Source organism: Catharus ustulatus, chromosome 5 (assembly GCF_009819885.2).
Source record: "Catharus ustulatus isolate bCatUst1 chromosome 5, bCatUst1.pri.v2, whole genome shotgun sequence".
Lineage (NCBI taxonomy): Eukaryota > Metazoa > Chordata > Aves > Passeriformes > Turdidae > Catharus > Catharus ustulatus.
In genome coordinates, this window is record NC_046225.1 from 23,202,534 (window position 1) to 23,217,777 (window position 15,244).

At 41.0% G+C, this 15,244-nt stretch overlaps 1 protein-coding gene across 1 annotated transcript in view; it reads right to left on the reverse strand.

The window, feature by feature from the left end:
• Positions 1-12,125: 12,125 nt before the first annotated feature.
• TACR3 (tachykinin receptor 3) overlaps positions 12,126-15,244 on the reverse strand; it is a 40,229-nt gene continuing 37,110 nt past the window's right edge. The window contains exon 5 of the mRNA XM_033060989.2: positions 12,126-14,368. Coding sequence (XP_032916880.1) covers positions 14,053-14,368 — 316 coding nt within the window. The 3' untranslated portion in view covers positions 12,126-14,052. The remainder of the gene's footprint in view (positions 14,369-15,244) is intronic.

Genomic DNA, 15,244 nt, shown 5'->3' on the forward strand with positions numbered 1-15,244 from the left:
ATGAAAAACATTAAAGAAATCCAACATTGTATTAATTTCATTCTTTGACAGTCATAGTGCAGTTACCTAAATAAGTTAAAATAGGTACAACTTTTAGCACTAATGGAAAACACCAGAGTGATGGCCCTTAGAAATCTGCCTGAGAAAAAAATTGCCGTCTGTACACACCAATCCTTCTTGTCTCTCACAAACTGTCTTCTTCAATATCTTTAACTATTCTTTTTCCTGTCCATCTTCTTTATTCTGTGTCTAGGTTAGCTTGATGAGTGACACAAAACCCTCTAAAATTGGAAGATTAGCACACTTAAAGCATCTTTCTGCCTGCTGTATGGAAAAATAGGCAACAAACCTTAATTGTGTTTTCCCCATTTGGAATATTTCTCTTCTCACAGGAAGAAGTGGCATTCTTCCTAAATGGATTTTATGGAAGTTGCTGTACAGATACCACTTTATACATAGCTCAGGTACCATGTAAGATTGCTGTCAATGTCATTTTATGGTACTCAGATGTGAGTATGAGGTAGACTTCAGTAATGTAGATGGCGGAAGGTTTTTTTAAAGAAGTGAGCAAGTGTGCACTATTGATGAGAGCTGTATGAGACCTACTGGGATTATCTGAATCAACCTTTGGGCACCAAAAGTCTTACTGTCTGGCTTATAGTGAAGATAAGTTCAGTTTCTTTTTCATCTACTGAGTCTCTGAAGACAGGCACCCTACTGGCTAGGTGAAAAGCAAATACTGCTAGTAAAAATGGGAATACACACCGATGGGAAAGTTCAGCTACAGTTCTTACTCTTGAATGTTCCCACTTTCTTTTAGAATCTTCATGGTATATATGCTTTTGCTTCACTTTCTGCTTGATACAGTTGGGCCTCTGCATTGCTCAGTGTGGTCCAACAGTTTATTTAGTCTAAGTTTCTTTATCACAATAGAATGACTGTCCTGGACAATGCTCTTTTCATTACTGTTTTTTACAATAGTGTGAATTAATGAGATTAGGGATTCAGGCAAAGCTTACTGTTGCTGCAAGTTGCATTGAACTGATGTTAAGGTAAATATCTAAAGATGGGAAGTTTTCCAGTGGTAGTAACTGAACAGCAGAGCACACTTTCAAGTTCAGTGCTGACTTCTGTATGATGTTTTAGCAACCATCAATGAGAGTTTGCAATCTATCACATTAACAATGAAAGACATCTCAGTGAGTAAACCACTGTCAAATCTAACTTCTGTTCGTTTCACCTGTTGCAAAACAATGAGAACAGCTTGGTGACAGATCTAATAATCTGTGACATGTTGATTATAAAACCCCTTTATCACTGTAGACATAGTTTATTTCTCAATTTGCAGAAACATCATTCTTTACTTTTAGAAAACAAACAACATGTTTGTCTAATTTTTATAGAAACTGAAATTCAACCTAGAGGCTTGTTTGAAATAAAATTAAATAATTGATATAGTAAGTTTGTCAGACATTTTGTCTTGCATTATATTCCACAAAAGTTCTTAAACACTTAAGGACAAGAGTTAGCTTCATTTCCTCCAAAAGATTCTGTATAACAACTGGTCTGCCTAGGGGACTTTGTATGGACAGCGCTGCAAAGCTGAATGCACCATGAAGAACGAGTGCCTAAGGATGGGGAGGGCATTAGTGTTTGGCTCCCTGTGTTAGGAGCACTGCTCTATGTTCCTGCGATGGTGTTTGTCACACATGCTTGTGCATTTTAGAGAGTGTGCTATGACTTGTGCTGTAGCTGAAGATTGGGCCCCAGATGAGAAGTGCACAAAATACTTCCTGCTCCTTTATTCTCCTTTCTTTTGTTTGGGACAGACAAGCAAACATAAACACAGTAATTTACTATTGGACAAAGAAACTAGAGAGAGTAAGGATCTTTGTAAACATATGAGGAGAAAAGTGGGATTAAAAAACAAAAAGAAAACTAAAAGTTGTTTATTAATGAAGGAGAAAAATAATACATTTTTGAAAACTCTATTTAGTTTTTAAGGAAGGGCTGCTGCTGTAAATCCCTGCGAATGTCTATATAAGTGAGGTGTAATGAAACAGACCAACTACAAAAGCCAAGGAAAATTGTGCTTACCTCAGAAGTATCTTATGACAGAACAAATAGCAGTCTCTTCTGTTTGTTTTCTGTTAATTCTAATTCTTTAAAGGATGGTAGGAAAAATATTATAAAACATGTTGTAAGAAATAACTTATTTTTCTAGAAAAGTTATCAGATGGAAAATTTAGACATATTTCTGTGGTAGAAAACCCCAAGTGGTCGTCTTTAGTGTCATCTTTTTGAAGATGACACTACAGTACTTGTTCCCATGGAGCCTGCCAATATAGTCTTTCCCACAGAGTAATAATTTTGCAGGGGAGTCTGATGAAGAGCAGAGGGTGAACAAGTTGGTGAGAATTATTTGAAGAACTCTGTCTCACTTATGAGCTTGGTGATGTCAGATTTCTTGGTCTGTCATCTTGCATGTTTAAACTTACAAATGTCTGTGAAAACAATGCACACCTACAAGACCTGATGTTTCCTGTACTACTTTAATCAAATGTTATGAGAAAGTACAGTAATTTCATGATTACAAGCCGCACTGACTGTAAACCTCATCTCCGGGTGTTGGCAAACATTTTGTTCTTTGTCCATACACAAGCCGCACCCAATTATAAGCTGCTCTGTCGATTGCAGCGAGGACCCACGTGCAACAAAGTTGCCAAATAGTAACAGAATCGCGGGATGGTGGGGTTTACTGGCTTGGCTCGGGGCTGCTGATGGGGCCAGGTGGCCCAGCTTGTCGCTGAGGCTTGGCGGGGCCGGGTGGCCCAGCTTGGCGCTGAGGCTCGGCGGGGCTGCTCGGGGCCGGCTGCCGCTGGGCTCGCTCGTCCTGGCCCCGCCCGGCACCGTGGTGGCAAGGGGACACGGAGCCCACCGGCACCTGCGGCGGTGGGGGGAGGCGGGGATGGAGCCCGCTGGCACCCACAGTGGCGGCGGCAGGAGGGGACGGGAACCCCCCACCTCTCCCCGAACCACGGGGCCAGCAGGAGGGAGCCCCCCGCCTCCCCCCGAGCCACGGAGCCAGCAGGAGGGAGCCCCCCGCCCCCCCTCGAGCCGCAGGGCCAGCAGGAGGGAGGCCCCTGTCTCTCCCCTGGGCTGCGCTGCCTGAAGGAGGGAGTCCCCTGCCTTCACCACCCCCCGCACTGCCTGCACAGAACCTGGCTACACCCGCGGCGCGACAGAGTAACCAATATGTAACAATCGGGTAAAGCTGGGTTTTACCGGCAGGTTGCTCGACTCGGCACCTCGGTTTGCACTTCCAAGGTTGGAAATGTCAGAAAATTATTCACATATTATCCACTCCTGAGTGTAAGCCACGTTTCTGGTATGGGAGCAAAATTTTAGTCAAAACAGTGCGGCTTGTATTCGTGAAATTACTGTACTTTACTTCCTAAAACGAAACTTATAGCAAAAGTTTTAATGGGTGCCGCTGAAGTTTCTGACTGGAGGTTTATGCAACTTCTGCATATGCCTGAGGTGGGTAATTTTAATTAAAGATTCAGTAGGTTTCACCAGTTCCTAAGGGGAAAGGGATTGGCTTTTAGAATTTGTTCTTAAATTCTGTCCCGTATTTACCAAGATGAAAAAAATTTGGTTGCGATGGGAAGAAGAACAATGATACTCTAGTCAGGTATGGAGCTACTTGACTGTGTCTCAAGGAACCCAGGTACACGCCCAAATGCTTACGTGAGCCCACGCATTTAGCTAGTAGAGTTGAACTGCTCTTAAAAATATGACTAAATCTAAGTATCTGATTCCATGGAGGTATTTTCTTCTCTAAGCTGGTTTGTGATTTGATCCCTATGCTTTTTTCATACTGCATTGTAATTGTAAGGTGTTCTACTACATAATACTCTTTAACGACAGCTTCTTTGACTTTTGTTTAGTTGTGGAATGATGCCCCAGCCTTGATGGTGAACACCAGCAACAGCAAGAGAACAGCTAAGGCTGAATATGTGCTTTCTGTGATGGTTGTTAGAAAGGCTAGTATGTCCCAGACATATAAGGTATCAGCTAATAACTCTTGGTACACGAGGGAAATGAGTGATTGCTGTACTTCTTGTTCTTGTAATGATGGGGTGTTGTGGTGGCTTGTATAACCAAAACTACTACAGGTGTGTACATTTTGTAAGATTCCTGCCCAAGAATATTTTTCAGTGATACTTTTGTTAGCTTTTTTCATTTGTACCTGTGCTTCATCCATTTCAATCCCTGAGCTGCTCAGAGAATGTGCATTACACTGTTCAGCTTACATGTTTCATGTTTATTTTAAGTGGGCTTTCTGCCTCGTCTTGAGTGATATAGTGGTTTCCATAATTTTTACCTACACACTGGTATGTTATCAATACCTTCCTAGCCATGGTTTCAAATCATGGCACTGTGAGGGCAGCTGTGGGGAAAAATTACTCCATATTCAGGCTCAATACAATTTCCACCCTTTATTCCATATGGTTTGTACCAAGCTTACATTCTGCATATACACATGTTTGTAGCATATATATACACGTATATACGTAGCATTAAATTAGTTGTTTCTCTTTGCTTCTTACTGTGATGCTGAGGCTTTTATCTCATATTGTGGAGGTTTTTTTCTTCCCCTGGAACAGAATGTCCCACTTACATCATTCAGACAAGCCACTTCTTAGACTTTAATACATATTTTAAAAAACCCTCTCAGTCAGGCCTATTTCTATTTAAATACTTTTGCAGAGTAACAATTCTGTGAATAAGAATAAAGGACAACCAGTTCCCTGAATTCCATTTTCTGACACATGGATCCGAAACCTGTTTCACAGAGGCTAAAGAGACTAAGTTGTGGCTTTTAAGTCTATAGCTGTCATTGAGGTAATAGCTTGTTGTCTGTGCATTTACGTCATATTTGCAAAGAAGACATTGATCTGAAATGTGCTCTTTTTCATCTCCACTTCACAATGTCCCAACTTACAACGTTTTAAGATCTAGTACATGCAGTGTCAAGCATCTTCGTCGAGATGCTGAATTACTTTAAAAGCATCTCCCTTGACTTTGTCAGGAATCAGAATTTCTCAGTATTTCAGAGAAAGATGCTCTTCTGTAGTGTGAAAAGACGTTGCTCGGTGTGAACTAAATGACTCAAATACAGAAGATGGTTTAGACCCTTTGTTTCAGCCCTTGGTTTCTCAGCTGGAGAGAACCTAATGAGTTCCAGCTGGTGGTGGGAAGTTCTGTTCAGCTGTAGTAAGTGCACATCATTCAATTCCCTAAAGTGCTTTCCCATGTCAGGTGTGGTACCATGGGTCCTTTGAGAAGCTCTGTATTTTCTTAATAATACCGATGACATCCTGAACTCAGAGTACTGTACACTAATTGTTGATTAACCCCTATTAATAGCTTTACAGTATGTAGAAAAGCAGCTCTTGCTTTTTAATACATTCGATTTTAAAAATTATTTTGTCTTTTTAAGTGATTTTGCCTATTACAAGCTCTTGCTTTTATGCAGTTATGAAGAAGGATTTGTGCTTTTGAAAGATTGTGGCTATGTTGCGGTGCAGTCAAGATTTCCATGCATGATAGATTAGTTAAGAACTGAAAGATAAAGATCAGACACTTGTGGAGGAAAGATCACTTGAGACAGATCATAAACCTGTGTCAATAAGGTAAACAAGATCATTAAAAACTAGTAGTTCCAAGGGACTTAGGGTGAAAGAGAGACAAAATTCTTCTAGCAGAAGCTGAAGACTGCTGTGCAGCCTGCTGCCTCTGTTGGATGTGCTCTATGTCCACAGGTAAGGATTTTATTTTGCCAGCATGGTGCACCTTGCTTTCAAAAGTCATGAGGTTCTGGAAACAGACTCTGGCGTATATTTCTTACATTTCTTATAATTCTAAGATTTCTTTACAAACACCCACTGTTGCACAGCAGGAAAGGCTTTTCCTCTTACATTCAATAAATTAAAAACGTAAATAGCTTAGTGAAAACACCTAACGTCTCTTTAAAGTGCTTTTTTTCTTTCATTTCCATAAGGATGAGTCCTGCCTGACAAACATGGTAGTCCTCTATGACTGAGTGACTATGTGAGTGGACAAGGGGAGGCTATGGATTTCATTTATCTAGACTTCCATAAACATTACATGATTCCCCACAGCATCCTCCTCTCTAAATTGGAGAGGTGGATTTTGTGAGTTGACTGTCAGATGAATCTGATAGTGATTGAGTGGTCGCATCCAGAGGGTGGTGGTCAATGGCTCAGAGTTCCAGTGGATATCAGTGACAAGTGATGTCCCTCAGGTATCTCTATTGGGACCAGAGTGATTTCGTATCTTCTTTAATGAAGTAGATGAAATGGTGGAGTGCAGCTTTAGCAAATTTGCAGATGACATCAGGCTGAGTGATGCTGTTGCCACACCTGAAGGATTGGATGACATCCAGAAGGATCTGGACAAGCTTAAGAAGTGGATCAATAGGAATCTCATTTGATTTAGCAAGACCAAGTGTGAGGTACTGCACCTGAGTCAGAGCAACCTCTGTTATCAACACAGGCTGAGGATGACCACATTGAGAGCAGCCCTGCTGAGAAGGACTTGGGGATGCTGGTGGGTGAGTGACTCTTCTACCTGAATGAATACAAATGAAACATTATAGTGAAAATATCTGAGTAAGTTTTTCTCAGTTATATCAGAGTGAACCTTGTGTGATTTAATTAAATTTGTTGCATGCAGTCGAAAAGAATACTGTAATTGGTCCCAACTATTGTCCAACCATCTTGTGAATTACATGTTACAGTAATTTCATGAATACGAACCACAGCAATTTGACCAAAATTTTGGTGGAAACCCGGAAGTGCGGCTAATACTCAGGGGCGGCTAATATATGAATAATATTCTAAAAGCTACCAACACGGAAGTGAGAGCCTGCGGCAGCCCCAAGCCAAGCTGGAGCCCAGCCAGCCCTGGCAGAGATGGGAAAGCGTGTGGGGGGCGGGTGGCAGAGCCCGGGGCAGGGGGGGCGGCAGACCCTGGGCCAGCAGGGTAGGGGAGCCCAGCAGAAGCGGGGCTAGCAGTGCAGGGGAGCCCGGCTGCACAGGGGAGGATGGCAGAAGCAGGAAGCCCGGCAAGCAGGGCTACCTGGCGGCGGGGGGAAGCCCAGCAGAAGCGGGGCTAGCAGTCCACTGGAGCCCAGGAGAACCGGGGCCAGCAGCATGGGGGAGCCTGGCGGTGCAGGGGCCTGCAGTGCCGACCAGGGCGAGCAAACGCGGCAGCGGCGGTGGTGCAGATGGGAGGGGGGCGGCCAGCGAGCCCGGCGGCGGTGGTGGCAGCACCGCCCACAGGGCGAGCAAACGCGGCAGTGGGGCGGCCAGCGAGCCCGGCGGCGGCAGCACCGCCTGCAGGGCGAGCAAACGTGGCAGTGGGGTGGTGCAGATGGGAGGAGGTGGCCAGCGAGCCTGGTGGCGGCGGCAGCACTGCCTGGCCAGCCCCGCTAAGCCGTAGCACCGAGCTGGGCCACCCGGCCCCGTCGGCAACCATGAGCGAGCTGAGCCTGCCAGGCCCAGCCCCGAGCCAGTAAACCCCGCTATGCCGCGATCCTGTTACTAATTGGCAAATTTGTGAAAGCTGCACACGGATTCTCGCTACGAATGAAAGTGCAGCTAATATTTGGGGTGCGGCTTATTTATTGACAAAGACATCAACATTGTTGACGCACTGGAAGTGCGGCTTATAGTCTGTGCGGCTTGTATTCGTGAAACTACTGTAACCTTGCGAGGAAAGGGAGGCATTGTACTTTTGTACTGAGAGAACCAAGAGGCATTTTGAGAGCCTTTCCTAATCAAGTTGATTAATATTATTAGCAAACCTTTTTTCATCTGTCAGTTATTCTTTGTGTTACATTTTATTTCTAAGCACATTGAAGTAGCAGTTTTGTTTTCTGTTGTGTGAGATACACAGCACAGTGGGTCTTACTCCATGGCAAGAACCTAGTATTATATTACTAATGTAAGAGAAGTAGGTATACTGCTTATATATTAGGATTATGAAATAATAATTTATCTTCTCATCTCATAGATGTTAGTATGCTATCTCATGCCCTGTCACAGTGTGCAGTGCCATGTTTACCCAGTGCCTTCCTCAGGTACACAGTTTGATATATTAAAAGAACTATTGCTTTTTCATATTAGAATGGTATAGACATGTTTGTGCTTTGATAGTACAAGACCATAGATTATCTGGGAAATAAAAGAGTTTAAAAAAAGCTCTCAACATTTGTGGGAAAGCAAGTTAAAAGGAATTGCCTTTGCCTTCTCCCCGCCTTCCCTTTTATTTCACTTTTCTGGTGTGTTCATTAAGGAAAATGTTGAGGTTTAAAAATATACATTTAATGATTTCTATAGCTTAAAGATGACTGCTTTCCCTCAGAATAGACAAGATTAATCTACTTTTTTTTCTATTATTTTCTATCTCTTTTCCTGTTATCTCTTCCTCTTCCCCCTCCCCCCCAGAAATTCTTTGAAATAAAATGAGCAATCAGATATTTCTAAGGGTGTTATTTAAAAGCATTTATATTAATTATTTAGGGCCACAATACTTAAGTATAATATTGAGCTGACATTTGCTGCTTTGAATCTGTGTTACAGAGTAATGTTTTTTCTTGAGTGCCAAAGCATTTTCTGCAATTCTCATCTTTAAGGTTATGAACAAACCTAGTTATCCCCTTTTCATCTACAGAATTTGGGACAAGCCTCCTAACAAAAGAGTAGGAAGAACTGGAGGCTAGTGTTTCTCTGCTTGAGTGGCCTAACTCTTTTTTCTTATGGAGGTCACAGTAATTAGATGGGACCATTTCCAGGCTACCTTACAAGTACAGGCTATACATACTAGTTATAATAGTCTTGCTAGAGAAGCAAGAGAAAAGAAGTGGAATTTACAAATGTGGGCAGAAGCTGATGATGAAACTGACAGCTTAACACTATTTAATCTACTGGAGAAAGATGGCAAACCCCAAATATTTTCAAGGGATTGAATTTCATCAGTATCTTACACTGCAATAGTGTGATTTTGAGAAGCATTCAGTGAAGCTGTGGTAGAAGAGAGCAAAATCCATTTTTGATTAATTATATCATAGTCAGATCTTACAAAAATCTTATCACAAGTTACTTACATATGCTAATTTAATCTGTGTTCACAGTCCCGGGTTTTCAGAAGCATCCAGCTGATGCTCAGTTGTTAAAAGTGTCGGCTACTCTCAGGATAGTTACACTGCTTCTTTGGAGGTTGACTGGTGCATGATCCAGCATAGACGACATAATTCTGTGTCCTCTTCTTCAGTCTGATTAAATATGCCCCGTGAAGAGAGAGCAGAAGAAATTTACTCTTAGTTTGAGGAGAAACTATATCACATTAAAAAACCCCCAAAAAACCGGTAGAGACAAGGCATTGTACAAACTGGGAGAAGGGTTTCAGAAGCAGAAGCACATTTAGAGTTGTGCACTTGCTGAATCCCTGCCAGGAAGACACAAGTAGCACAAGGTGAGGTTCCTGGCTCTTTGCCGTGTGATTTAGTGCTCTTCACAACATCAGTGTGCAGGCTTCTTCTGTGGCCTAAGCTATATGTTAGAATTGCTGCTGCTGTTGTTCCCCAACACCAGTGAACATCACTCCAGACACAGAGCTTTTCAAAATTTCAAATTCACATCTGTCAGGCAAAAGATAGCTTCTTATTTTAATCTATTCTGTTCCATTTTTCTCTACCCTTAGGTTCAGGCAGGAATGTGGACCTTGCAGAATTAACAGCCCTGATACGTACTCTACCTCTTTAGCAAAGTTAATTTAGTGTTTGACCTTAATTATTAAGAGCTTTTGCAGTGATTGGAAACACAGAATAATATTGGCAGGGCTTTTTCAATTAATACATGGAGACCTGTTCTAATATATTCAGAAACATATGTTGCCCTGTGTAAGAGGAGATTTTTTTTTTTTTTTTCTGTTTTCAATTACCCCTAAAGCCAACAGCTCCTGAGTATTTTGGTACCTGAACTCCAAGTTCCTTTGTCACCTTCTTAGAGAACTCAAAAGAGTTAAGACCCTTATGTAATTAGTAGTTCTCAGGAAAAGTTTTTCAGTAGAACAGGAATATGCATTTCAGAGTCAAGATCACATTAAATTGATCCGGCAAATGGTTATTCACATTCCCTCAAAACTGTATATCAAAATTATATGATTAGCACACTTTCCTCTATCATATCACCCTCTGACACCTCCATGTGAGTTTCACTTGAAATATTCACCTGCCAGTCAAAAAAGGTGGGAAGTTTATTAGCAATTGCCTATCTGGTTGTCCCGGTGTCTCGTTTCTGAATTCCTGTTGGGTGTTTATTATATTATTTAAAAATTCTTGGAAGGATCTGAGCCCTGTCAGTGGGCCCCAGAACCTGTGCTAAGAGTCCAGGGTGCACTGGGGAATTGCATAGTTCTTTTCTGTGGATGAAACTTGTGGATTTCATTCAGGGTAATTTTCCTTCCTTGGAACTTGTGTGTATATGTGTGCATTATTTGTTCTATTTCAAAGAATTTCTGTGGAACACCCACCCTGGTATTTCACTGTGGCAGTCAAGGATAAATGCAATAATTTGGCAGAAAACAATGATGATTATCACTCCTGGTTCTTTCAGGTATTGAGGTCTATGTTGAGAAAAGGTGTGGAGCTTTGTGTCAGAGCTTGCAGCCATACTGGGAAATCTGTGAGGTTGCACCACAGCTGCCTTAGGGTTAGGCTTCTCTTGGGTTGAAACAAGGAGGGGTTGCCAAAGATCCTGTTATGGCAGTAAGATGGGAGTTGTGTAGGGTGTGTGAAGAGTTTCTACCATTTCCTTTTCTAAGAACTTGGCAGATGGTTAGACTGATTTCCTCCCCGCCTTGGTAGACATTAGGATAATAGTTGCTTTGAATGTGGAGGTAGCTACATGTACTGAGTGGGATGTGTATGATTAGGGATAGTAGAAATGGTCCAGCAGAATGCCAGCATGGGCAAGTTGTGGTAGTTTAGTAATTTCAAGGTAAATTTTGTGCCTAAGCTCATCTGCTGCTAGTTCTGAAGTATCTCTACATCCTATTAGTTTTAGCGTAATTATATTAGGGTGAATATATTAGAACATAGTTCTGAATAAAAGCTTACTTTTCCTGGTGTAAGGTGCTACTGAGTAGAGCTTCACGTCAAGGCAAAACCACACCTTTGATCTTGGAGGTGTTGCTAGCTGCCTTAAGTTTTTCAGTTCTCGTATGAGAGACGGATTTCTAGGAAGGAGCTGCTGGCTGGACTGCTTTGTGAAGTCCTTTGATGCTGGAACATTTCTCTGTCCTTGGGCAGACCTCATCTGGCAGAACCTCTGCAAATCTGGAGATGCTGTCCAGGAAATTTTCCCTTGCGTTCAAGAAGCAGCTTGCCTGAAGTATTGATGTGTATAGCATCTACAGACTTGATTTGTTCCTTTTATTTGCGTATGAATTTGTGGGCAATGTTGTAGAAGAGCTGCTGAGCATTCAAGTGTTGGCAGATTTGTAGGGTTTAATTGGTGAATACCTACTGATTAAATTATTAGTTGATTGGTTTGGGGTTTTTTAAAATCTAAATTGTGTAAATCCAAATAAGCTAGGCGATGTGCTTTCATAGTAAGTGTGCTTGGGAAGTACAATTCATGCAACTCTTCCTGGTGTCACTTTTTCTGTTTGCATCATAAATATTGCAGTGAAAAACTCATTGGTGTGAAACTTTGGAATAGTGACTCCAGATGCTGTTACAGAGTACTCAGATAGGTTTGCTATTTGTAAAAGCTTAGCCCTTTGCTTTGGGAAATCTGGTTCCAGTTGTAATACCATATGCATATTTCAGTTTTATAGATGGGAGAGAAGCAATTCAATTAGCCAGTAACTATATCCCATGTGATATATGAACCCATCTAAACACAATTTCTATTTAAATACCCACAGCAACTGCTCATGGACTGATAAAGAATTATCTTTGGTCTCAACAGATCATTTTGATTTATCAATGTAGAATCACTTGAATCTGCTCATGAACAGGAAGACACAAATTGAACTGAATGCATTATTTAATACAGGGAACTCACAAGACATTTGTAAACAGTGGTATATCCTTAGTGGTGTCTCCTGCATCTTTTGTAGCAATGGGAAATAATGTAGAAGTATTTTATAGGCATTGCATGACACTTGCTGGATTACTACACAATTAAAAAAAGCAGACAAGAAGTGAGAGTATAACAATTGCAATGTTGGAAAATACTTGGTTTTTTAGAGAAACAGACCATTGGAAAGCATGGGCTGACATTTAAAAGGAAAGTCATTAATGAACGGACCTCCTTAGTTTCAGTGGATTTTCAGACCATAGATAGAAAAAGCAGGAGTCTGGAATTGTGATACATTTTTACAAGAGTACAGTACTCTATGACCAGGTGTTTTAGTTGTTCCATACATGAAGAGTTTAATATATCAGCTTTATGTATTTGAGGATATTTTAACTTACGCAGGATTTTGATTTAGTAAGTGATACCACAGTGCATGGAAATCACTATACAAGCACAAGTTACACTTAGAAGAACATAACAATTCACTATATACATGAATCACAATACAAACATGGTTCTTGTTTTACTAGTCTTGTTTGATATGCTCACTGTCACAATGCTGATCATCCCCAGTCACTGGGAAGGAATGTGGACTAAAGCCAACTCAAGCCTTTCTCTTTTCAAAAGTCTCTTTATCAATAGCTCAGCTTTGGTACTGTGTTGGGTTCAGCCAGATCTACACTGTCCTGTGCTAACTCAGGAAGATATTCACACTCTTGCTTATGTTTTTGTTAACTGTTTGGCACCAAACATTCATGTAACCAGTCTATCCACATAGCTGACCGTCATTTAACTAAAACAAAGGCTGCTCTCTAGTCCCCTTTCTTGTTACATTCAGCTTTCTCTGCAACAGTAATGGTAAGTGGATTTTGTCTGAATTCAGTGGGAACATGTTTGTGTAAGAATGCCTAGCTTATTTTCAGAGGCAGGCACAGGAGTATTTTTACATGCATCAAGCTATGAAAAATTTGTGAAAAGAGCCAAAATCTTTCTTTTTCCCCAGTGGAAGTTTTTCATCGTGAATCTTGTTACTTTATCTTCTGCAGAGAAGAGTCCATTGCCACAGGGGTATTTTTTTCAAATATGAGTCTCCAGTTTGAAATCTTTTGGTGTTTCTAAAGTCAATCAGAAAGGTTCTGATAAGGTCACTGGAGACAGACCTTACCAGTAGTACTAAGATACAAAGCTATGAGACATTTATCAAAGCAATATATTCCCCTGGAAGTACAGATCCCATTAGAGTCTAATGTTTACTAATGTTCAAACTTTGGTAGAATTTAACTTAGTCTCTTAGCAATGTTCTCCTGTTCTCATATGTATTTGCAAAATTATACCGTTGCAGACAGAGCTGAACTGCATTCACGTGAACTAATTTTATCCATTTGTCTGGGAATGGGGCTAAATTGTAAAACAGCTTAATAGACTTGGGGCTCATTAGGCATTCATTATAAATACATTTTTATAATCAAATTTCATGTAATTCTGTTACTGTAGAATTAATACACTCATAATGGAAAACACTGTACATTTCTGCTTCAGTAAGTAAAGGAGCCTGTTAAATTTCAGTAAGTCAAACATAAATGCCACAGGTCAGAGCCAACTGAAACAAGGGTTTTTTTGACATTGGTTTATTTTGGATAATGCCTACAAACATCGTTGTTTATAAGGTGCAGCTATGCTTTTGGACTGAGACATACTTTGTCTTCAAATTCCTCTTTTTCTCCAAAGCAAAAAAAGTAAGAGATTCCCAAAAGTCTCACAATGTTTATAGCTAGGATTTGTTAGTGGAATCTGTTTTTCTTTCCTGTAGTATGAATACCAAGTCCCAAAGCAGGAGAACATTGTCCAGCGTTGCCCTTCTAGCAACAGGAAATGATTAGGAAAAAGCGTCTGCTGATCTGTGCAGTGAACTGATGAGGCTTGAGGCCGTGGAGACAGTCCTGGAATTCCTCTGTGAACAACCATTGAAGTTCAGGTCCCTTGGAGCTGCTCTTTTCTTATGGCTGGCGTGCATGCTGTCTCCATCGCTAGTGTCGAACACCACTGTCATGCTGGAGTCCATCCTGGACACAGCATAGAGGCTGCTTTGCCGGGTGGGGTGGAACCTGGCTGCCTTCAGCTCCAGCTCGTCATAGCTGGACACCTCAATGAAGGGGCACCAGTGGAAGGCTCGCTTGAAGCCAGCTCGGAACCTAGGAGGAAAGAAGCCTGGGGAAAGCCTGTGCCTGTGAGAGGCAGCCCCAGGCCTTCATCTAAAAACCTACACAATGCTGGCAGGACACTGACTTGGCAAATTATCCTGGGTATGGTGAAGTCAGTGGGATTTTCCTTGACTGAAGTCGGAGCAGGGCAAAAAAGGTAGTGGTAACAACTCATTTCAATTTCTTATTTTCTGTATGCTTTCCCTGGATATTAGCAATGATATTTTCCTTATAATGAATTTCCTGTCCTTTGCCCATGCAAAGTAAATAAGCACCAACTTTAATAGAACTATCTTCACAGAAATTGTTTTGATTTGACCTCTAATGAAATCTGAGCCTATATTTTCATCTTTTTTCCAGCAAGAAACTTTTAAACATTCTTTTCTCTAAAATACCCTCCCAGTTTCCAAATTTCAGTATCCCTTCTGTGTTTCTAACAGAGATGCTTATATAAGAATTATGTAATGACTAATAATTGTTCGTGTAAAATATTTTGAAAATGATTTTTAATAATTAGGAAGATCCTAGAAAGTTGAAGTCTGAATGTGAGCAATATACAAACAGGCCTTGTGAGGCTTTAGTGCGTCAGTGTTTGCAATACTCGTACAAAGGCAGGGATTCACCATAAAGACCATTGCTATGTTTTGTGTGTATGCATTTCCAGAATAAAAGTTTAATATATTGGAAAAGCAATTCCCTATATATCTGTGTATAACTGGAGAAAGAACCCCTTTTCATCTAGACCTGAAGATTATCTGACTTTCTCACTTACCTTGCTTCTCTTGCTTTGTTTTAACAATCAGCTCTGTTGTTTACTGCAGGTAAAAATTCACATAAAGTGTTCAGTTAAAGTTAACCGATCTCACA